This window comes from Cupressus sempervirens, chromosome 2, assembly GCF_028749045.1.
Source record: "Cupressus sempervirens isolate cs-2001-9-10 chromosome 2, ASM2874904v1, whole genome shotgun sequence".
In the NCBI taxonomy this organism is placed as follows: domain Eukaryota; kingdom Viridiplantae; phylum Streptophyta; class Pinopsida; order Cupressales; family Cupressaceae; genus Cupressus; species Cupressus sempervirens.
The window spans coordinates 463912943-463939407 of record NC_143119.1 but is presented as its reverse complement, the minus strand read 5'-3'; the positions used below and the strand labels follow the sequence as shown (position 1 = coordinate 463939407).

At 32.7% G+C, this 26465-nt stretch overlaps 1 protein-coding gene across 4 annotated transcripts in view; it reads right to left on the bottom strand.

The window, feature by feature from the left end:
- Positions 1 to 17502, bottom strand: part of LOC149573053 (transducin family protein / WD-40 repeat family protein) — a 253406-nt gene extending 235904 nt beyond the window's left edge. For 3 of the 4 annotated variants that reach the window (XM_089814223.1, XM_089814224.1, XM_089814225.1), the window contains exons 1-3: positions 17262 to 17502; positions 11991 to 12130; positions 6283 to 6367 (exon numbers count right to left, since the gene is read on the bottom strand). In XM_089814223.1, coding sequence (XP_089670349.1) covers positions 6283 to 6367; positions 11991 to 12130; positions 17262 to 17306 — 270 coding nt within the window. In that variant the 5' untranslated portion in view covers positions 17307 to 17502. Of the gene's footprint in view, positions 1 to 6282; positions 6368 to 11990; positions 12131 to 17261 lie in introns of those variants that run through there. The other variant, XM_089814226.1, reaches the window with a different exon arrangement.
- Positions 17503 to 26465: the final 8963 nt, after the last annotated feature.

Below are 26465 nucleotides of genomic sequence, written 5' to 3'. Positions count from 1 at the left end.
ACCTCTAAAATCGACCCCCACTACATGATCAGTCGCCACAATATCAACACTTTGCTAAATAATTTCTATCATGGTCTCCTTTCCTATTTCCCCCTTATTTTTGTCATGAGGATATTTCCCCCTTGTTTTTGACACTAATGGCTTGGGATTTTCAAAGGTCAGCTTATATTTATCCAAAAATGTTTTGTGACTTCAAAAAATCTCTGCAAGTCTTGATGTCATCTCTCTCTTACTGATGTCATGACTTGAATGTGAATTTCTAGCTAAGCAGCTAGATCAATCAGGCTCTCTGTTGTTGAAAGATGGGGATCTCTCCTTGTTAAATTCTAAGCCACAGATAATTCCTTCTGAATTATCTCAAAATGGGGTAACAGCATGAATTGAATAGAAATCAATTTATTTTTGATGCTACTATCTCTAGCCATCAACTCGGCTAATCTGTTCTGATCAAATGTCAATTTATTATTAGAATGTGAGCTTGAACTTGCGTTCTTGCTCAAAGAAATAGTACAAGCCTTCATGTCTGCCTATATTTGATCAATAGAACGTTGATTCTCGAATGTGAAGAAATCAACATCACAAAGTTTTATATACCGTTAGTGAACAGATTTGTCCTTCGGAAAGAAATGTAAATGATGACTCAATATGCCCGAAAAGAAGAACAAAACAGACTGATGGTTGGATGAGTTATCATTGATTGATAACTCTCCTCTGAATTGAGAGGTGCAGCTCCCTCGTTGAAAGATTTGCAATGAATTAAACAATCTGATATACCTTTAACTTAAAGGTACTAAGGTATACTAACACTCGCCTATAACCATGGACTGAGTGTGATTATCAGATTTACAACCAAAGCAAGAGAGTGAACAGATAACCATAAGATCATTTATTCAACCCTCTGCACTACAGAAGAAACAAGGAGGGTTAAACATAATATCTGTTCTGCAAATTGCAAATTTATCATCCAACAGACTTATAAATATACTCATACTTGACATGATATCACAAGATTGTATTCAAGAATGAGAAAGAAACAATCACATGATTGGTTTCAATCAGAAAAATTAATGTTCAAACATCAAGATCTAGCACATAATATTCCCTTTTATTTCAAGAAAACATGACAAAAACAACTATAAAATCATCATGCCCCTGCTCATACAATCAAGTTTGCAGAAAATAAAGACATAAAATAAAACCTTCTATCTTTCCCCTGTTACAATCAACACTTATGAAAATATGTTCTCCCTCCTTCCTGCAGCCTCAGGACTGTCAAAAGTAAAAAGAAAAACCCTTTGATTCTGTCCTGTTCTTCCTAATATAGATGAATTTTGTCAAAGATGAGGTGTTATAGTTTTCTCCTGCCAACCATTTCTTGGAAATCCTCCCCTAAATAGACTTCACGAAGGCTTGATTTAGTTACATAACCGAGTCTTTAGATCACATTTTCTTCTTTTCTCTTAATACTTCTCATCACTCGACAATGCCATATTTAGATCAATCATGATGGTCTAACATTACAACTTTATAACATAGGTTACTAAAGTTGCAATTTTACTTAGTAGGTCAGACATATCATATATGTATTCTTGTGAAATCAAAAAGGGTCTTATCAGGCCTGCACCATGTTTACGTGTCTGGGAGACTCCACTACTATTGGTGGTGTTACATGAAAAGGGGTTGTGTCGAGACGGTGTTTGTAGATCAAGGAGGCTCAATCACCATGAGCACACACATGTCCATATAAAAGGAGTCCATCTTCCATATTCACAAGCAATACTAAATTTCAACACCTAACAGATTATCACACCCCATCCGGCAGTCGGGTTTTGTGTCCTTTGATTACTGTGTGTTACGATGATGGTGTTGGCCTCACAGTAGATTAATCATGGATTATCTACATCATCATTACCGAGGCAACCAGGATAGTTAGAGTTGTGTCAACATTTTGTCAAATTTTTTGTTGTTAATCTTCATTTTCATCTACTGATCTTTGGTAAAGATGACCTGCCCAAATTTGTGTTTATTCGGATATGACAAAGTCAAATTGATGAATTATGCATTAATGGAAAGCCATAATTTCTAACATTGTGCACCATGATCCTGTATATATAATTTCTCTCGTGTCACATTTGCCCTGACATTGTGCTTTAACGGTATTATGTGTTGAAGCATTCCGTCAAGCACTTATCTTCCTTGCTTGCTTACATGCAGTAGTCTATGATTTATAGGTTTACCTTTATCACCATTTTTCTGAGTTGGTGTGTACCATTGAAAGACATCCAACCAAACAGATGACATGCCCCCTTTATTGAAATATGCAAATCGGCATCCTTTTGGGGGCCTCTACAAATTTGATGCAGCAGCAATGTCGATCCCATTGTAAAGAGCCAGATGGATCTCAATACATAGTGAAGACTCCAAATGATCTATTGGTGCCCGTGTCTCTTAGTGGAGTCTGAGCATTTTGTCAAGCAGTCCATGGGTCATGTCTTGTCTCAAACATGATATCTGAGACTTAATCATTCACGAACACCTTCTGAGAATGATTCTCAGATCTATTACACCTCGAACCCATTTGTGATTCAATATTGAAGACTACCTCAACCGTTTCTATCTAAGGTCATTGTCATCGCCTTCGAGCATCTCATGGTTGATCTCTGTCACACTGATTTCGGGTTTCTCAATACTCGACTATATGCATGCATTTATGCTAAGAAAAGGCAATGAAATCCATTGATGTGGTGTCAACACTTCTTTCTTAGTTCTGCTCATAGAGGAAAGCATAGGGCATCAACTTGGTCATAATCAATAGAGCTGTAGGGGTCGCCAACCTTCACAACCTCGCAACCAATGTCGCCTTTTTGGATCTACAACTATATTCAGTGAATGTCGCCAATACTCTCCATTGTCGGCTTAATTCAATTGCAAGATATATGCCATCATTAATGGCTTTTCTCCTTCATCTCGGAAGGCAAACTGGATTGCCATTCTCAACCTAACTCTTTGGTGATGTTGGCCTTTTGTCGAGCATATGGCGTGCCTATTTCGCACGTCTTTAATCATGGGCTCAGTCATGAGTGACAATAAAAAATGGCGCATCTGTTTGACCCACAATGAGCTAACATGGAGATTAGATGGCTCACTTCCCCACCTAGTCAACCAAATCCCGAGGCAGTTTTTTTTTTTTGCCCTTTCGGGTCTTTTTTGACCTACCTATGGCTTTTTGGTCGTAACTTGCTCATCCAGACTCCATTTTTCACAAACGAGATATCATCGAAAAACTGATTCTGAGCCTGTTGTGATGGTGTAGTTTATTTGCACGTTAGACATTGTTTGGTTGTCATTTTATGCAGTCAAAGTCAAAGGTTCTATTTTGCACTCCGAGAGACATCTTGGGACATTCTATTTTCCAAATTCTACTCCAAGCACATCCCATTTAGTTTTTTTTTTTTTTGCATTATGGTGGAATATCTTGGTTGTTTCAAGTTCGAAGATCGATTTTGTTGCTTCAGATAATTTTTCATGGGTTTTATTATCTCTTGTATCAGCGTTATGTCTCTTTTGATCTTTGTTGACATCATTTTGTAGTATTTTGCAAATGCACTGAGATAAAGTGTCACTCTATTGCATTTCAGGATCTTGCACATCTTTGTGTTTTATTGTACTCGCACCACATTATAAAGTGCCTTGGGGGGTTTCATGTTGGCCATATTTGCCACCTTCCTTTGTCAAGTGAGTGTTCCTTCCATGACATTAGAATCATGATGTATCAATGACACATGCCCTTATAGGTGTTTGTACTTCTTTTGCACTCTTGATGTTCAATTTTCATGTCTTATCTCTCAGCATTACAAGGGGTTTATGTTGGTTCTATTGCTTTCTTGGTTTGATGGAGTGGACTATGTATTTAATATTTGATCCTATATATTAGGCCATTGTAGTGGCTAGATACCTATGTATTTCAGTGAGATGGATCATTTACCATATAGACATTTTTTCATTCCTATTTTTGGAGGCCACGAAGATACCTTCCATCTTTGATTGATCAGCTCTTCAAACTTAGTCTTCTCTACCTGGTCATGTTCTATATAGTGGAGATTTTTCAGATCAGCAATTTGATAGTGTTTGCAGCTTCATGCTTCAATGTTGTTCTTCATGATCATCTTTTGTTCCTATCTTTTGGGATATTTCCTAGTTTGGAGGCTTCTTCAGTCCTTCACTAGTTCTTCCAGCATTATTTCCATCTCTTTTTGGAGTAGGGGTTTTCCTATGTGGTTTGCTCTATTTCTCCTATTTTTAGAGATTTGGTTGTGTTTGGGTACCTGATTAAGCTTTGTTGTCGGGACCCAAATTTACTTTCAATAGTAGTTTCTAGGTTTTTGGCTACTCTCAAAGTTTATCTTCAGGGGGGGTGTTAGAGTAATAAAGTATTTTCTTATTAATTAAATCATACTGATTTAATTATTAAGTCACTTATTATCTTTATTTTACTTAATCTAAACTTTAGGCATATAATAATTAATTCTTTTATCAATTATTATCATGCAATCTAAGTTAGTTACCTATTAGGATTTTGATCTCCTTTTATAAGGATTGATCTCTTTGTAATTTATAACTTCACTTTTGATTATAGCACTCTCTCTTTTTGCTCATAAAGAATGTCTCATTTGTGGATCAAGGAATTCAAGCCTTCATAGCTTTTGCTTCTCTCTTTCTGTGACAGGTGTTTGCATGCAGGTGATTCTTGGAAGTTGTGGAGTTGATTTTTCATCAACTTCAACAATTTCAATACACAAGATCTAATGTGTTGATATTTTTCCATTTCATCAATTTGCTCAGAATTATTGCTTCTTTTCCTACTACTTGGTACTATGTGAATGATGGATGTATAGTTGATTATGTTGGAATTGTTATTTCTGTTTCATTGTGTTTATGATAAGTCAGATGTTTAGAATTCCAGCAAGATGTACACATGATACTGGACAAGTGAGGGAAACATGCCATCACTTTAATTGTATGTAAAACAGATTTTTGGAGGTCCAAAAGCTTCTCAGTGGGGAGGAATGATCCAGGTGGATCTATAGAACCTAAAAAATTCAGTCTCTAAATTTCACAAAAAATAGCATAATCACATCAGGTTACTAACACAACTTGAACAGGCTCAAAAGGAGCTCATATGCCCAAGTTATGTGCAATCAAAGGTTCAGTCAAAGAGGTGAATCAAGGGGTCAGGAAAAAAGCTGAAAATTTGATTGTTTCAAATCCAAGAAAAAATTGCACCAAGTCGTAGTGCTCGTCATGTTGATTCCAAAACTACATTCAGTTTCGAAAATGGAGTCCGTATGAGGATGTTATGGTGGGTCAAAGTTGTCTAGGAAAATGTTTGACCAGATGATGTCAGCATGATGTGGAAATGTATGGTGACATGACAATTTGATCGGTCAAATATTGACATGTGGCAGGCCGTGCAATCTGCATGGCAAAATCACATGGTAGTTGATGATGTGGCAAGACAGGGTTCACAATTGGCCCGATTGGAGTGTGACACATGTCAAGGTTCACATTGACTCATGAGGCTTCTATGCAATTAAAGTTTAATCTGCTAAAACCTGCCAAGCCCTCTTCTTCCTTCAACATTATCACATTCAGTTAATATCTCAAACATATGTAAAGGTTCTAAAACAATGGCGTGGGAACATTTTGCAAGGATATATTTCTTCCCTTTTGCACTCATCAGAACTCTAACTGTGCCTCTACCCTTGTACCCATTTTTCAAATTATTAGGATAGTTCTTCATAGTTGGCCCTCAAAATCCAATTTCTATAGCTAGCATTTGATCCCATGTGGGTATCGATGGTTAATTGTGATTGTGTTATTTTCAGGTTGTTCAAGGTCATTCTACTGATTTCATATAGTCTTCCTCTACTGATTTCATATAGTTTTCCTCTACTGATTTCATTCCAGAAGTGCCTCCTTGGGAAACCTTGATAACAAAAAGAAATTTCAAGCTTCATATGGGCTTGATTCAGTTAAGCTAATAGTGCCTCAAGTTTTTAACGTTCTCACAAATATAGCTACATGATACCAAGCATAACATAATGTCTGTTGATGTCATTATAGTTGCATAAATTATATTGGCACTCATTTCATGGGGGATACTATTCACTATCAAGTGTTATATTCTAACATGGAACTCGAAATACAAAATTGCAGAAGAGAGATTCTTCTTTATATCTACTAAAAACTAGGATAAAATGCATGCAAGGATGAACCACCAACCTCTAGGAATTTGCATGGCAACTCTAAAGGTGAGTCTAGAAGGCATTCAATGCCTGCACCACCAATAATTTTTGCTCTTCCATCCCTACACCAAAGTATAACAAATTACTCCATCGGGTATGACCGTATGACCCATCGAAAACAAAAAAATAAAGTTAAATTTATAGTCCTAAAACTTCTTATGAGGAAGTTTAAATGATGTGTTATATAAAAACTACAAGAGTAACTAAATTATCCCAAGAATATTTGTGTTCTCCCATCCTTACACAAAAGCGTTACCAAAATATTCCATTATATATGATCCTTTGAAAAAATTGTATATGATCCATTAATCCTAGCTTGCTAAGAGAAATCACATTTCAAAGGCTAGGACTAGATCCTAGAAGTTAGTGATATCCCCAATTTGAAAAAAAAGATTTAATAATAATAATCATAAATTATAAATAATATAATTTTGAAAAGTCTCTAAGAGCATTATTGATATGAATTAAAATATTAGTCAATATGTTAATAATATCATTGACCAATATATGTTTAATACTATTGATGAATATCTATAATAATAAAAATAAATAATAATCATTATTATGATATTGTTATCAGGATTTAACTGTGTAGTTTTTTAGTCAAACTCGTTTAATAAATACCAAGGTAATGATACGATTAGTAAGTGTTATATAGGCACATCTTATAATAACCAAGGTAGCAGTTAACATATGTTAAAACAGTGATTACTAATTATCACAAAAAGATACATTTTTAGCAAAGATTAGATGGATTGATCTTGAAAGGTACATTTTGGAAGTGGCACACCTTATGGGTATTCAAGAGAGGCAACTGTTGCGTTTCTAAGATATATAATGAACGTCCAAACCATTGTGAGCAAGTGGGGAATAGAGATCATAAAAAAACATATTGATTACTGTTCAAAAAGAATTTGGATCCATTTAAGAGGAAGAACGGTTGGTCAGCAAGAAGGAATAAATTACTTGCAGCAGAAATGATATAACTAACAATAAATATAAACAGCATTGCGAATTAAAATATCCTTAGCCACCACTAAATTACAGGACTTCCAGTCTATAAAGCCTTGGACTTTGCTGTTAGAAGTCAAAATACAAAATATTATAATACTGCTTGCAGTTAGGGAGTTTCATTTCAGAATATAATAGGATCACAGGCTTTTTGATTATTTGTTAGATGCTACGTGGGTTAGAAGTTGGACTGTTATCCATATAGACCATATTATAATACTGCCCAATAATACTGTCAGGAAGCGAACCAGTAAATAGTAAAGCTTGAGGAATATGATGATATATATATATATATATATATATATATATATATATATATAAGAGATAATACCTAAGATATTCCGTCTATTACAAATAGGAGATTATCAAGATATACACACAGAATTATGTATTTCATAATAATGATGGTTAGATTTAAATGGATAGATATATTTCATTAGTCTTAGCCATGGCAGCACAGTTTGGCTGCAAGGTCCATCAGACGGACGTAAAGAGTGCTTTTCTGTATGGTGATCTCCATGAAGAGGTCTACATGACGCAGCCTCCTGGTTTCAAGGTTGCTGGTAAAGACCATCAGGTTCTCAGATTGGTAAAAGCTCTCTATGGTTTGAAGCAGGCCCCTCGGGCATGGTACATCAAGATTGATACGTACCTCAGTGATCAAGGCTTCAAGAGGAGTTCTTCAGACTCAAATCTGTACATCAAGACTACTGACAGTGACATCATCCTTCTGGTTATCTATGTGGATGATCTGATCATCACTGGCAGTTCGGCATCTTTGATTCAGGGAATCAAACAACACTTATGCCAGTCTTTTGATATGACTGACCTTGGGCTCATGCATTATTGCTTAGGTGTTGAAGTTTGGCAACAGTCTTCTGGTATATTCATCTCTCAGTCCAAATATGCTAGGGCCTTGTTAGACAAATTCCGAATGCAGGATTGCAAACCTGCATCTACACCTATGGAGAAAAGTCTCAAGTTATCAGCCAAGTCTGATTCTCCTTCCGTTGATGATACTACGTATAGGCAACTAGTAGGCAGCCTCATCTACCTATCTACTACTAGGCCTGATATCAGCTTCGCAGTCAGCTATATTTCACGCTTTATGACAGCTCCTAAGGCTGATCATTGGATGGCAGCAAAGCGTGTGCTTCGTTATGTGAAGGGCACTTCTGATTATGGACTTCTGTATTCTCAGAGTTCTAATCCTAAACTCAGTGGGTTCACAAATTCAAATTGGGCAGGCTCTGTTGATGATAAAAAGTCAACATTTGGATATGTGTTCAGTTTGGGATCCGGTGCAGTCACATGGACCAGCAAGAAGCAGCAAGCAGTTTCTCTCTCTTCTACAGAGGCTGAATACAGAGGAACTGTTAAGGCAGGATGTGAAGCTGTCTGGCTTCGTCGGATGCTTGGGGATATGCAGATGTCACCAGCAGGACCGACTACTCTGTTTGTTGATAACGAAGGCGTTATCAAGTTAGCACGGAATCCAGTCTTCCATGAACGAACCAAGCATGTGGATGTTCATTGTCATTACATACGACAGCTGGTTGAAGACGGGACTATAGATCTGCAGTATGTTCCTACCTCAGATCAGACTGCAGACATTCTCACCAAGCCTCTTGGTCCTGATAAGTTTGTCAAATTCAGAGGACAGCTTGGTGTGTTAGATAGATTAACCATTAAGGGAGGGTATTACAATAATAGATAAGACGTCTATTATTAGTTAATGGTTATCTTGTAAATATCTTTAGCTTTAGTTTGCTTTCGTTTTTTGCTTTCTCTGGAATAGAATGTTTCTATTCTTTACGATCGTTTCCTAAGGAAACATCGTCTCTTCCTTTTGTATAAATTGACCTTTCGGTCTCTGTTATTAATAAGCAAGTATTTACCAATTACCTCGTAATAATATTTTGGTAGAGCCAATGTCGGAGTCATTTGTTATTGATTAGCTAGCATCGCATTATGGTCTTCGTCAAAGAATTTATATGTTTTATTCTAGAAGTCGATAAGACATGTTTTTGGGTTACGAGAGTGTATTGATTGCGAAAAATACATGTGCAATATGGTTAACTTTTATTATGTGTAGATGCGAATTGTATATTCATAGATTGTATTTGATGCAAAGTTTTTATCACATCTTCATTGGAACTATTCAAGCATAATGGATGCTACTAGTCAGTTTGGTAAAGGACAGTAATGCTAATTTTGTTTTGTATTTTGATTAGTGAACACAATTGAGGGTCAAATCTATTTTGTACATGAGCAGTGAGCTCCAGAATAGTGTATGAATGCAAGTGCATTCCCAAACTCTTATTTTGTACTTATGCTTTTAACAAGGCACTTATTATTCCAGTAGTGGGATCATTTGTGGGTATTATCACCATTGGGGTTTTCCCCTTAATTAGGTTTTATGTCACATATATATATATATATATATATATATGGCAAGTAATTGGTAAAATACTTGCTTGATATTAATAGGGATCAATAGATCAATATATACAAAAGAATAAACAATGTTTCCTTAGGAAACGATCGTCAAGAATAGAAGCATTATATTCTAGCTAACAGATAACTAACAGCTAACTAAAATCTAACTAAAAATTAGAAAGAGAATAATATTTACAATAGATAACCATTAAATAGAATTAAAAACTATCTATTATTGTAATACCCTCCCTTAATGGTAAATCTATCCACAATACCAAGTTGTCCTCTGAATTTGACAAACTTATCTAAACCAAGTGGCTTGGTGAGAATGTCTACAGTCTAATCCGTTATAGGAACATACTGCAAGTTTGTGGCTTCGTCTTCAACCAGCTATCGTATGTAGTAACAATGACATCCACATGCTTGGTTTGTTCATGGAAGACTAAATTCCCTGCCAACTTGATAACGTCGTTGTTATCAACAAAGTGATTGGTCCTACTGGTGACATTTTCATTTCCCCAAGCATCTGACAAAGTTAAACAACTTCACAACCTATCTTAATTGCCCCTCTATATTCAGCCTCTCCAGAGGAGAGAGAAACCGCCTGCTTCTTCTTATTGTTCCATGTGACAACACCGGATCCCAAACTGAACACATATGCAAAAGTTGACTTTTTATCGTCAATAGAACCTACCCAATCTGAATTTGTGAACCCCCCAAGTTTAGGCTTAGAACTCACAGAGTAAAGAAGTCCATAATCTATAATGCTCTTCATATAACAAAGCACGCGCTTTGCTGCCATCCAATGATCAGTCTTGGGAGTTGTCATAAAGCGTGAGATGTAGTTGACTTCAAAGTTGATATAAGGTCTAGTAACAAAGAGGTAGACGAGGTTGCCTACTAATTGCTTGTATGTAGTATCATCAACTTGAGGAGAATCAAACTTGGCTGATAACTTCAGATCTTTATCCAGGGGTTTAGATACAAGCTTGCAATCCTCCATACGAAACTTGTCTAATAGAGCCCTAGCATATTTGGACTGAGAAATGAATATACCAGAAGATTGTTGCCAAACCTCAACACCTAGGCAATAATGCATGAGCCCAAGGTCATTCATATCAAAAGACTGGCATAAAATCAATTTGATTCCCTAAATCAAAGATGTCAAATTGCCAGTGATGATCAAATCATCCACATAAATGACCAAAAGGATGATGTCACTCTCAGTAGTCTTGATGTACAAATTTGAGTCTGAAGAACTCCTCTAGAAGCCTTGATCATTGAGGTACTTATCAATTTTCATGTACCATGCCCTAGGGGCCTGCTTCAAACCATAAAGAACTTTCACCATTCTAAGAACCCGGTGATCTTTACCAGCAACCTTGAAACCAGGAGGCTGCATCATGTAGACCACTTCTTGTAGGTCATCATTCAGTTCAACACTCTTGACGTCACCTTTCAGTAGGTCATCTTTGGTTTCTTTAGTTTCATCTTCATAGGGAGGTTTTTAATCAATCTAGGCATTGGCTCTGGATCTTGAAGCCTCGGTCTTATGGCCTTGGTATGCGGATGATGTTTGTTTCTCAGTCCCAAGCACGTTAGATTCCTTGGTGTGGGAGGGGTTTTTTGTCTGGCCCACTATGATGGCCATCTCTTCTTGTAATGATGTTAAGGCTGACTACGGTCAGGTTTCGATGTAAGAAATTGTTGTAATAATATTGTGACTATCAATACAATCTTTCATAACCACAGTTGTATTTTATAGAGGAAAAAAAATAGCCAGCAACAATCATATCAAAAATGCTGGTTGTCTGCAATTAGTTGCAATTAGATTTTTACTATGTACTCATAAACTTCTGTTCACAAAGAAGAAGCATATGATAACATACTTTTCTGTTATTTAGTTATACAAATAAATATAAGCTTTATAAATTTAAATTCTATTGAATTTGAAAATTGTTTCTGCATACGAAATTGACCTTGGCCAGAATTTGGTATCTGTCATTTTCAGACAAAATGTTATGTTGACTTTTGAAATTTTATTTTTCTAAATTTTGGTGCAATATAATAAATTCTCTTACGAGGTTAAGGACCTAGAAGTTCAAATTGGCAACAAAAAAGAATAGTATCTAATATAACAGATAACAACTATAATAATCCAATTCCTCATAAAAAAACTTAAAACCAAGCAAATAGGAATCTTGCATAGTGACAAAAAGGAAGTAATAAACTTACAATGTTGCCACAGCTAAAATTCGTTGAAAGGGATCAAAGGATAAAAGAGACGATGTTGATGGAATTCCATAGTGCACCGTTACAAGTGGATTCAAATCAGCTGGTCCTAAACCCCATTGTAGTAAACCAGATTGGTTCACCTAAATTGAAAGATAGCATTGTTAGTACTTACAAATTACTATTATAAATTTATTTTATTTAATACAGAAAAAAATTAAATTAAAGCACTAAGCCAAGTTCATGACATTTAAAGATGATACTTGTTAAAATTACATTAATAAGAATAGCCTCCATGTATTGGATTATTTATAAATTATAAACAGAAAATAATGAAAATATTCCAGCATCTCTCTTATACTCCCACATTTACTGAACAATGTTTTACACAACAGAAGAGAATACAAATCAATTTTACCATTTGAGGTCAAATTTACCTAAAATACTCCAAAATTCCTAAAATATGTTTAAACAACAAAAAATATGTTTGCCTACATTTACAACAACAAATCACATTTGTATTACCAGACATGATGATACCATCAAAACCAAGGTAACAATACTCAGACTCCACAGTAACATGGTAGGCCAAAACTAAAAGCCAACATACATTGCCAAAAGAACAATTCCCTCGGCCCAAAAGAAAAATGTTATGGTCAAAGACTTGGCTTGTGAATAATCAAGTGATTTTAGAAAGAATCAAGAAGATGAAGTTAGGGTTTTTAAACAAAATGATGTGGCAAGACTCATCTAGAATGAAACAGGAATTTCAAACTCGAGTATATCATCTGATAGAGGCCCAGCATGAAAACAAATCTCCCAGAAGATGAATACTCAATTCTGATGATTCAGGATCACCCAATCATTAAAGGGGACATTTTGAGCCAAGAAGATGAAGGCCAAAAAAAAGCTACAAGGAACAAAAGGACAGACATGGACAAGTTGTTCTTGAAGAAATTGTGTCCTGACTCCTAATCATGGAAGAAGGGAATATGCTAGCAACAAAGGGAAAATGGCAAAGTAAGAAGCATGGCGATGAGGCCAACCATTTGGAGAATGGAGAGACATTGGAGGAAACCAAGAAAACCAAAGATTAAACTAACTGACAAAAAAATCAAATTATGATATTTATAAAGGCATAGAACAGATTTTTCCATTTTGTGTGATAGTTTAGGTTCATTGTAAACATGATTGTAAATCATTTAAATGGTGGTTGTTAAAATCAATACAGAAAACATTGTTGGTTCAATTAGACAGAGAATGGTGACAAAGACTTGTGCTGCTAGATTAGACTATATTTTGTCGGACCCCCATCTAAACTGCACCAAGTGGCATCAAAGCAAGGCTTCGTTAGTTGGGTGTCTTGTGAGGTTCTATTTGATTTGTTATAGGCAAAACGAAGACTTGTAACTACAAAGAGTTGTGAGAGGAAAGAACTAGATGGTACCACAGAAGGATTAGTTTGCTGGGAAAAGTTTGCTGTGCAAGGCGTCTTATCCAGACTTTTAGATTTGGCATTTTATGACTGCATGGTTGTTTATGGTAATATGCCTGCGAGAAGAAGAGTTCTTGCAATGAAGAAATGGAGGAGATGTTTGAGCAACTTTGGAATGGTATTTGGGCAGCTAACCCCATAAGAAATCCTAATAATGGAGATGGTAGTGATGAAGAAGCTGAAATGGAAGAGAGAGAGAGCGGAAAGAAGCAAGGTATCTTATCCAGACTTTTAGATTTGGCATTTTATAACTCTATGGTTGTTTATGGTAATATGACTGCAAGAAGAAGAGTTCTTGCAATGAAGAAATGGAGAAGATGTTTGAGCAACTTTGAAATGATATGGTGCTTTGGCAGTTAACCCCATAAGAAATCCTAAAAATGGAGATGGTAGTGATGAAGCGGCTGAAATAGAAGAGAGAGAAAAGGAAGAAGAGCAACTTTTGAACAAAGAAGAAGATCATTTCCTGAGAGCTCTTATGCAAGTTGGCAGAAGAAACGTGATGGAAGTCCCATAGTTTTCTGAATTTTTCAATTCGAAGAACTAACTGATTGGATCTATGAGTTAGAAGAGTATTTCAAATTCAAACTATCTACAGCATCATAGCGTGAAGATGACATCAACCAAACTCACAGAGCATGTACCCCTTTGGTGGAGAGAGTTGCAAAGAAAACAAGTGATGAACAAGAAGTGAAATCACATAATCAAATGGTTGGAAAATTGAAGGGAAAATTTCTTCCTAGAGATTAAGAGTTGAAGATATTGAAGACACTTCAAAGCTTAAGACAAAAGGAAATGGGAGTGAAGGACTACACTAAGGAATTATACAAGATGTTAAACAAGTCAGAGTGTCATTTAATGGATAGACAAAAAGTAACTAGATATTTGAATGGGTTGAGAATCAAAATTAAATACAAGATGAGAATGCTAAGAATTGATTCTAATGGTTTGCTTTGAACAGAGTAGAGGTTCTCTAGAAGATGCCAGAAAATTCAAGAAAAGGAAGATTCTCTAGAACAAGACAACAATCAAGCAATAATAAAACACAGCATGCACAAGAAAAATAGTCAAGCAATGACTATTATCAAGAAAAATAGGAAGAAAGTGTCATCAGTTGTTAGACATAATAACCCAGCCAAAATCACCTTGGGCAAAATAACCTGACCATAATAACCCAAGGACAAAATCACACAAGGTCATAATAAGCCAAGCCAAAATAACCTGTGGTCAGAATAACCCATCGACATAATAACCAGTGGTCATTTTAAAACAGCAATTCATGGCTTGAAAAACGATGCAATATTTCCACTTATTTATATTCTCATGACCAACCAAACAAGAAACACTTCTACACAAGTACTTGAAAAATTAAAACAACTTGAACCTACTCTAAACCCAAAAAATTTACTTCTTGCTTTTGAATCAGGTTTTATGGAAGCTATTTTTGGAAATTTTACAGATGTCAGTGTTCAAGGATTTTTTTCCATCACTCAATGATTTTGGAGGAAAGTTCAAGGAGAAGGTCTACTAACAGGTTATAGTGCAGATGAAGTATTTGCATTTGAGATGAAAACTGCTGCATTAGCTTTTGTGCCAAAAATAAATGTATTTGATGTGTTTGAAACACTTCTACAATATCCTTATATACAGAACATGAGGAGACTCTACAACCCATTATTGACTATTTTGAAGTCTCATGGATTGGAAGGCTAATCTAAAGAGGCAACAACTCATCACCCAAGTTTCTAATCACAATGTGGAATTGCAATTTAGCTATTCAAGATGATCTTCCAAAAATCAATAATACTATTGAGGGATGACACATAGGACTTAGTGAATTACTCTAAGCATTACACAACTCAGTCTAGAATTTCATCAAAGCTTTAAAATAAGAACATGGTTTCCAAGAGAATAAAATAGAGAAATATATGGCTGCATGCACACAAGGAAACCAAGCAGGAAAAAATATTCTGAACTCAAAGACATGTTTATTCCTCTCCTTATGGTAGGGTGGTTGTGTCCAGGGTTTATTTTGGTTGGGTTATTTTCTTAAATTGAAATCTTTCTAAACACTCTCCAATCTCTTACATGCCTTCACTCTGTACCCCAATAGGTGTATTTGTGTTGAAGAATGAGCACAGGAGTTAATAAAAGAAAGTAAAGTGACTTCAATGCAAAAAGATAGAAGATCCAGTTCAACTCCCCAAGTCAGCCTTGGCTCTGTTATTTTGTCATTTATGAGATGAATTCTTCATTGGCCCAAACTATCAGCTGATCCTCATCTCTGTCATAACATTTTCAGGCACAGGCACAGCCTAGAACTGTGAAGATTGTAAAACATATTCAACATTAGATATTTCAGTTGCAATATTTTTGCCCCTGCAACAAAACTGCATGTAACAGGTAACACTCTCACAAGTCAATCAGCTCAACCATGTGCATGAATTCATTTTTCAATCAAAGGTGGACATTGTTCTTCTAGAACTTAAAAAGATCTACTATAGGTAGATATCTCTTTTCTCTCCACCTTTTCTGGATTAGAAATTTATACTGGTTGGCATATTGCACAATTCAATAGTTTACATTGTTGCATACATTCATCTTTCTCTTGTTGCCTTACTTAATGACATGTTTATTGCTTTGGACATCATTTTGCACTGTTTAATAACCTGCATTGTTGCATACATTCATCTTTCTCTTGTACCCTTATTGTCATACGTATGCCTTTGCACATCATTTGTTTATTAATTTATTAAATGCACTATTGTCTACAGATGTTGTCCATTTGTTGTCCGCTTAGTGCCTTACTCGATTCTTTTGTGTGTTCACTAAGAGAGGCCTTCTACTAGAGGTCAATTTAGAAGAGACCATATCTTAAAGTGCATTATTCTTTCCTTTTTCTACTGGCTGTATTTTCTTACATATTTTTCTTTTATAACATGAAGCTGTCCCTATTTTATTCAATTATGAATGTTACTCCTGAATATGCATTTTGCCTGATTGACCTACTCTTTGTCAACTGAATGACTATTGCTGATCTTTCATGTGATTGTTACATAGTTTATTAATTTATTGAATAAGTTATATCAGCTCCACTTTTTGGTAGGCCAATCTAGATAACATCAAAGAATTTACTCGACAAATTATCTCTCCTAGGACGGGGTAAATCGCACTAAGGAGCGAGTTAACTATTTCATAACTGAAATCTGTAAGGGACTGGCAGTCCAGGTGTGCTTGGTCATGTTCTAGACAAGTTCATTAAATCTACACTGTCCCTGCACCAAATATTTGAACCACTTTATTTGATGTATTTACCCATTGCCTGCAACACTTCCGTATTTCTGGTGTAGGGCGTCATCCAATCATGAGGTCAAAATCGAAGTTTGAACCATATATATATGGTTCAAAATGAAGAAGTATTCATCAATCCTATGAGTAGGGCCTGATACCTCAAAATAGGATGAGACCTATAATATTATCTTCATTTTTTTTCAACTGAAAATCTACTTACAAACTGATTTTGTTTCTACTAATTTTATTATGGCATTGATTTCTCTCCACGTTTTTCTCTCCACGTTGACCTCTGAAATCGACAACCTGCTTTTCAAAGGACTATTCCATAATTAATTCCCAATGCACTAACTAACCTGAATGAACCTGAATAAGTGTTTGAGCTTGATGTGATTTTATTTTGGAAAATCATTTTTCCAACAAATACTAATTTGCATTGTTTAGATGAAGCTTAAAGTAGATATTTTAAATAGATTAAATTGACATACCTGAGCAGCTGCAACTGCTTTCTGCAATAATCGCTTGGCAAACATAATTGAGGATCTCGTCTACCAAACAGAACTGAAATCGTGGTCGAGAGAATTGACAGGAGACAATATTGCGTATGCGGGTTGGAAAGTGAGCAGATTTAAAAACCCCAGACGGAAGAATCGGACGAGTCAAAACATCAAAGGTCGCAAAACACATAGTATCTAGTGTCCTTTTTAATATGTTGACTATACATAATACGTGTTGGGGCCGGACTGCGTTCGCTGAGTATCACATTTGCCTATTCTAGTAGCATTTCCCAAAGCCGTTCCAATTGTCGAAAACTATATACAAAATGGTGTATTACTAGAAGAAGATATACTTTAGTATACAACTACAAATAAACAAGGATGCATAGCATCAAGCTCCTTTCATTGAAGAATAACTAGCGATTGCATCTAAGGACGTTGTAAAACAAGAGACGCAATGCGTCATAGTTCCTGCCTAACGCATAATGGTTGTAGAGGTGTAGATGAGTGAGAATAAGGTTAAATAGTTCTAAATTAACATTGTGAATGCATTAATTTTTGCCTAGAAATGCACTTGTGATCTAATAGGATGGCTCATATTTTGTTGTTAAATTCTCGTCCTAGAAATGCAGTTGTGATCTAAAAGGATGACTCATATTTTGTTGTTAAGTTCTCGTGTTATATTATTATATGTTTGGGCATTTAAGCCCAATAATAAGAGACCAAAGTCCCCAACTATGTATTATTCTCATCTTGATTATCAAATGGAAGTCACACTATTTTTAAACATTAGATAGAGATAAATAACAATATAGAACAATAACAACATAAACGTATATGCAGAGGAAAAAATGATAGATAATATATAAGAGGAAGAGGAAGAGAGATAAAATAGTAAGATAGAGCGATACCAACATAAGTTGAGAGAGAGAGAGAATTAAATATAATTATTTTTCTTAATAAAACAAATAGTCAAAATAAAATCATGGTTATAATGAAAAATTAAAATATATTATATTTTAATTAATGAAACTTAGAATTTGATTTTTATATTAAAACTCACATTTGTATAAGAAAAAATGAAATGTATTGAAATATAAAAATATTTTATAAGTAAAACTAATTGTTTAATTTTACACAAAGTTTTAGTATTTAATGTTTTGTATTTCCAATGTTTTCATTAAATTAAGTAATTTTTAATTATGAAATAATATCTATATAATTTAATATGTACATTTGTAAATAATAAATAGATGTAATACATATAAATTTGATGTTGATGAATAAATATGATGTAATAAATAAGAAATAAAATATAACTATTAAATTTTAATACATAGTTAATAATAATTTACATATCTTTTAGAATTGAATTATTTTATTTTTTGTGGTTATTTCTTTATGTTTTTTAATGTAAAATATAATTATTAATTTAATATTAAAAATATATTTAAATATATTTAAGTTTTAAATATATTTAAATATATTTAAGTTTTAAATATATTTAAATATATTTAAGTTTTAAATATATTTAAGCTAAATGATAAATTGTTTAAATATAAAATATTAATTATAATAAATAATATGATTTACAAATTGTAATACTTATCAATTTATACATATTACAAACACTATTATAAAATATAATTAAAAAATAATATTGTTTAATTTATTTTTACAAAAGTAAAATAATAGTAATAATTTCACTACTTTTATTAAAAAATCAAAGTTTAAAAAAAAATAGAAATTCAAATACATGCTATTGAGAATTAATATTGATTAGACATGTTGTGTGAGGTGGAAGATAAAATGATTAAAAAAAATAAAAATCTTATCAACTTATCACAAAGATAAAGTTGTAATTAATGCAAAATGAAGTTGATAGAAATTTTTTCCATTTTTGTTGAAGAAAAATAATTTTCTCCCCCACCAAAAATAGTATGGACCAATAGAATGAGTGGAAAATGTGATTTACAAAATAATGAAAAATTAGGAAAAGATATAAACATTTGAAGTTTCATATAATCTTTTAAATTCTTTGATTTGATTGGTCTGTATTAATGTGATATTAGGATGACATGAATGCATAAGTAATCCTGCCCATGGCCCATGGCAGGAACTAATAATTTGTTAAGTTATAACTTATGGTAATAAATAACATTTACAAAAAAAAAATTGATTGCTTATATTTGAACAAATAGAAGTAGAAAAGTTTGTCTTATTTGTCGAATAAGAGGCCCATAACACATGCAAGAATCAAAACCTTGTATGAATCATTGCAAGGAAATAATTGTGAAGTGTACCGAAATAGGTATGTTTTATCTTATATAAATGTTTTGCTTAGTAGCATTTTATTTTTCCTTCATGCTTGTAAAATTGTTTTAGCAATGATAGGGAAACATATAAAAACTTGCAATTGATTTTATGGCATGACTAGGAAATATTTATTTACAAAATAAAATATAAATATGGTATTTGATAAACCTACCATTAAGGGCAAACAAAAGTTTTATGTGAATGGCATAAACAGGAAGAGGGTAGAGCATGATGTCGGACGTGGGAAATGGAAAGTAAAAAGTATATTGAAACCTTCTTGAGCATCTATAAATATTAAGCAATGAAAGGGCAAAAAATGAAAAACAACATACATTAAGTAGATTTCTAAAATAGAAATGATGAGTTTGCATTCCACGGTGAAGGAAATAAATTAAAGAAGAAGCAATTAACACTTTTGAAAGGCTTTGTTCCATGTCTCTTGGATGTGAATTGCATCAATTGATCTACGAGCTTATCAGCAGGTAGATCCTTTAGTCTTTGCTAGAGGGCATCAATAGTTGGGGGCAATGAGTTAACAACTTGTTGTTGTACAAACACTGATGTTGTTGCTTTTGTTTGATGTTGCATGATTAGGTTTAGCAAAAAGTATTTGAAACATGGATGTTGCCCAAATCTATTATCATTGAATCACATGAGGTGTAGTGCATATTCATGCATGTGTACATCCTTTAGTCATCGTTGTCTGAAATCTACATTGCCCATGGGAAAGAGTGTTGGAAAAGTTGTTACAAATAAGCCTTTAGTGTGGAAAATTTTGAAATAAGCTCTAGTCTAATTAATAACTTGAGGTCTACGTAATAACATGATGATGGATCAAGTGAGGTAGCAGTTAACACCCAACTTAAAATTTTAGAGGTGATAAAAGAACTATACTGATGCACAGACCCTTTTGGCCTGAAGTTGCCAAAAAAATTAAGAAGAGTTGAAAAAAGTGAAGGAACTTTCTAAAATGACTTCATAGGGGGTTATGTAGCTTGGGATTAAAAATGAACAATTTAGTAGTGATTGAAGGTACATATTTTTCATTTCATCCAAATTAGCTTTAATTTAATTCCATCTACTTGATATTGTGCAAAACTTTGTTATAAAATTGTCATTTCAATGATCACCACCTCCTCAAAGAAGAAGCATAAAAACACTATTTCAGCCCATACATATATATACATTCCAAACTCTATATCAAAATAGTAGTGACTAATTTTTTTAAAAATGCAATCCAAGATAGCTTTGAGAAACATTTCTACAATACCCAAACCACACAAAACAAGGTGGCATAGTAGGCTGCAAAATAACGATGAAGGTAGACATGATATGCAAAGGGGCCAACGTATCAAGATCCAACTGCCCATGACACATAAGAGAAATTGTTTCTCTAACAGAAGGGTGTTCTAGATTGGTGAAGGTAGACTTGATGTTAGGCTACGTGAACCTCAAATGCCTTGGATTCACAATCGTGGTCCTTCCACAAGAGCCACTCTTGAATGCCATTTTCTCCTCTATGTGTGATGTTCGCAGGGCAGTCTCATAGTTAAACAGGAAACTAATGTTCAATTGGCCAGCGGGTAGCCTAAACAATCCAAAGCAGCAACAAATTGTAAGCTTGCTAGAAATAAACCAAAGCAGAAGGAAAGAGAAAACAAAAAAATCAATAATAGCATACCAAATGAAATCTGCTCAATCAATGAAAACCAATAAAATTTGTGTTATTGATAATGTACAAAAGCAAGCAATTTAAGGGACAGAGTGCAACCACAAATAGGGGTAGGGCAGAAAGATGTCCCATATGCAGGAAAATACAGACTAATTCTAGTAGAATACATCCAAACAAGATGCAGAACAGCTGAAAAATTAAAATAACTTAGCAAACTTGTCACAAATGCAAGAATATGTGAGGTGTTTAATGAAGAAACCTGAGACTTGTCTTCAACGGTGATGGTTATGAGACTGTGTGATATGTAAATACATGTCTCCTTCATTCCTCACATAACACTTGTCATGTTGTGGTAGAACACTTGGCAATTGTGTAACGAGACTAATTAAATGGTTAAGATGATTTTAATCATCTTGCACACCATTCTAGCTAATATTGAACCTTGATTTTCAAATGACATTTCACGCTTCAGTAAAGGGACACCTTTGGCATAAATATAGTCTTTTATAGGCAATTGATAACCAAATTAGAGAGTATTTGCAAATGTTTTATGAATATAGTTTTTGAAAAAGAATTTTTAGATTATTAAGCTTTATTTTGTTTAACTATTTTTTCTTTTCTTCTATCATTTTGTGGTCAATTAACTAAAATATGATTGAATTAGCTTATCTTGTTGTATGATGAAGTGGCTAGATCTCAATATGTTATTTTTGGAAGAATCTATTTTCTTTAACATTGTTTTATTTTGACTAAACTTGATGTATTATAATATTGTTCCAAATATTAAATAATATGTAATAAAAATCTATATTATACAAATAATAAAACATGTGGTGATATTTTAAGAATTGTAATATTTATTTTTATCATTATATAATTTTATTGAATATATTTATATATTTGTAGTTGCATGCGAAAAATATATTAATATTAACAATTAATATTGGCAAGGTTATCATAATAAATGAAATTGAAAGGTTATAGGTGAAGTGTCACCCAGATTCCAAGGTTATCATAATAAATGAAATTGAAAGGTTATAGGTGAGGTGTCACCCAAATTCATGTAAAACAATCCTTTTTATTTTGTCAATCATTTTTCTATTAAATAACATGTACAAGATATTTGTTAGATTGGCTGACATTATTTATTATTTTATTTCATCTCCAAGAGTGAAATGCATAAAGTTTGTAAAATCATTTATTGAGTTTTGTGCACAAGAAGCTAGAAGTCTACTCTAGCAAAAATAGCCAATCAAATCTCAAATAAATAATTTCTTTTCAATCATTAAAAATGCACTATATATTAGAACTTTATAGATGGAAAAAGTAGTTCGAAAATAAGTTGAGATGATTGGACAACTAAAATTTAAAAATTTAAAAGTTGCATTTCAACAAATGCTATACTATCCTACCATAGGCAGGAACAAACTAGTTGAATATACAACTACAAATAAATAAACTAGCTATTGCACCTTAGTGTCCAATGGGTCCACTGTTAGGATTAGAGTTTAGCATTTAGACTTAAGAAGAAGGTTTAGTGTGTAATATTAATTATATCTCCAATCTCAATCCTCATACCTAATTCTGTATCTTCTCTTTATGTGTCTCTCCCTTCTCTCTCTCTTTCTCTATTCTCGTTTTCCTCTTTACATGTCTATAAATTATAAACAATTACATTAATTATAAATATGTTCAACATTAAAAAATTAAATTTATTATTATAAAATCAAGTATAGATATAATTAGATTCTTTAGTAAACTGAAAATTATAACTACCTCCCAAATGAAATATTAAAACTAAAATTTAACTATAAAGAAATGTTTAAAAATATACTTCAACCTATTTATTATTAAAGTGACAAGTAAAACTAAATTTACAAAAATAAAAATAAAAAATGATAGTAGTTAAGTTTTTTTCATTTTGAATATGTAATAAGAGCTCTTTGCGAGCTGGAGTCCCTGCCTTTTGGGGTCATAGTGGGGGTTGTAGTTGTATGTGTTAAAAAAGGAGATCTTGCAATACATAGTTCTGATATTTGTATTTAAAACATGCTTCTTTACAAATAGTGGAACAAAATAGAGAGTAACGAACAAAATAAGAGTTGAAAACAAACAAAATAAGAGTTCAAAACGAAGGGGCATGAACTCAAACACTAATAGTTAATATGAAATCTATCATATTCTTAAGATTTATTTACTTATTTATTTTAAATTTTAAGTTCATTTGTATTTATTAGAAACTATAATTTATGTTTAGTTTGCAGTTTTAAATATTTTATGATTATAGTTTCTAATAAAAAATAATAGAATTTCAAAATTCGTTAAAGGTTAGTAATTGAAATATTTCATTTATTAATAATTTATACATAAATTCATAGAGACAAACTAATTGTAAGAATAAAATTTAATATAGTTGATATAATTGAAATTGACTTTGTTTGTATAAAAAGGATATTAGAATTTTGTATATCCATTATATTTACATATATATTTAAATTATTGTCTAATATTACATTTCTTCTTCTTAATATTTTTTATTATTATAAAATATTTGTTTTTATTGTGTGCCCGTTAATATTACAATTCTTTATTACTATTATTACTTAATATTGTTCCTACTTAATATTTTTTATTGTTTTTATATAATGATATCACACTATTATTATTATATAATTATTTTTTATTATTGTGCACCAATTAATTTTTCAGACCCCACACCAAAATATGAGTGCAAGGAAAATAAAAATACGTGAACCGAATTTCGAAGCTTGTAAGAGAAAGGCAAAGCACACATACATGTTTTTGCCTCTGCTACTGATTTTGAAGAGGGACCAGGAGGTGGAGTCGGGTGACCATTAATCATCGGTGATTTCCAGAATTTTTGTTGTTTGTAGGCATATAAAAATGTTAATTTGTACATTACGTGGAAATCTAGGTAGCCTTTGCCAGGATAAAGTAGGAGATAATCATTAGTGTGTTGTCAGAGACAAGCGTCAACATATTTAATGTTTTTCAAATTTTTTAATTTATGAAAATAGGTTTAAACCCCAACAAATTCTGTATAAACCAATCAGAAATTCAGAAATAGTTTAGCAAAATTGATTTATAAAATCTTAGTGTTTCAAACCTTAGGTTATTGCCCTTTGTCTTTTGAAAAAAATTGGGGGTGGGGGGTGGGGGGACGCAAATGAAAACATAAGTTCCCTACCTTATATAAGGCAGGGACTAATAATAATCCACCATATTATTGAAGTTTGAAGTTGCTTGAAAAATTGTCAATGTTTTAAAAGAAAAACTAAATATAGTAGAAGAAAGTAGTTTTTGAGTGATGATTTTGTTAACTATTTACTACATAAGTAAAGAGATTTTTATTATAACATTTAAATTTGTATTTATTTTTTCACTTTCATATGTAATTTTTTAATTTACTATTTCTACTTTTTCAAACCAATCATTTATTAAATTTCTTTATAACATTTTAATGCATCATAAAAAAAATTTACTTTCATATTTAATTTTTAAATTTAGTATTTTTTTTCAAACCTATAAATATTTATCATAAACAAAAAAAAGTAGTATTTCCTTTTTAACAAACCTATAAATATTTAGTTTAAACAAATTATTGTTATTTTTTTAAATATCTAATTTTTTAATATAAAACAAATATTTGTTTGCCAATAGTGGCATGTTGTGATGGTTAAGATGTTGAGTTGTTATCCTTGTCATCAAGGTTCAAATCTAATGGGGATGAGGTCCCCCGTTTGTTGCCTCACTGGTTCATAGCTCTAGGTCAAAGTGTTTACCTCTCTTTAAAAAAAAATTGTTCTTGAATTTAAATTTGATATAGTATAATTTATTTGAAAATTTTAGAATAAACTATAAATAGAATAAGCTATTAAATTTTAAATTTTAAAAATCAATACAGATATAAATATTTCAAATTTCACCATATATAAGATTAAATACATTTCTAATATATAATTGTACAAAATATTAAACATAATTAAAAATATCAAGCTCAAATGATTTGCTGTTGCAGAATAATAGGTGATTTAAATTAATTTTAAAAATACGTGTTGTAAGATTTCTATTAAAATAGTAAATTGTTAGAAATGGTCAATATTTTTGGTGGAAAAAAATTTTCATAAATGTGAAAGCGAATTCAATACCAGCTTATAATGATCGGTTGAGATTGTTCCAACGGTAGTCATTCTCTCTCTATGACTTCTCACCCTTGAATGGTAATTTTAGCTCTTGTCTTTCAAATATGGAAACAACTACAACATTAATAAAAATTCAATCAAGTTGGAAAAAAATTGTAGCGCTCAAGTGATAAAAATATAAAAAAGTATTAGCAAATATGTTATATTCTTGCTAATAAAATGGATGAAATATTAAGCTCTTCTTTTATGAGTGTGAAGTTACAAAGTTGAAGCTTCTATGGAAGGCATTTTTCTTAAAAGCATTCTAAACTTTACATGTTCTAGGCAACCTAATCATATAACTTGATAGGAGCACAATTATACTATACAACCAAAAATATTTCAATAAATATTGCATGATATCAAGAACTTCTACCCTAAAGAGTATCAAGAATCAAAAAATGTTATGATTGTTGTCCAGTTTCTTTCAATATTAATGTCAAATTATCAAATAAAGTATTGTGTCAACCAATAAATAAAGTCAAGATGCATGTTTACTTGATGCATAATAGTCCTCCATATAGAGGAACACATAAGTTGTCTAATGTACTAAATTCTATCACTCATCTTTGTTCCCTCTAACCCAAGACATTGATTCTTGTGATGATCAAGTGAACCAGGTGAAAACATTTGATCACTTTACACATTATGAATATGTGATATGCCTTGTTCCATGATGAGTGAATGGCTTCACAAGTCAAGATGCATGGCTAATTCTAAGAAAACAATTACACCAATCAAAGATCTTAAATGGAAAATAATATAAAGTAAAATGTAATCATATGCAAATTGAAATTCATATCACTACAAACGTATTTAAATCTCAAATTGTCTTTGCAATGCCTTGAGTTTTATTTCTTTTTTAACCCTAACCCTATTCATAATTTTTAACTAAAGGATATATAGGTCTTGAGATATCTTCAATCTCAAAGTAAAAATATTAATAAATACCTAACAATAAATCACATGAGTGGTCTAAAACCTTTTGCATGCCATCCAATGTAT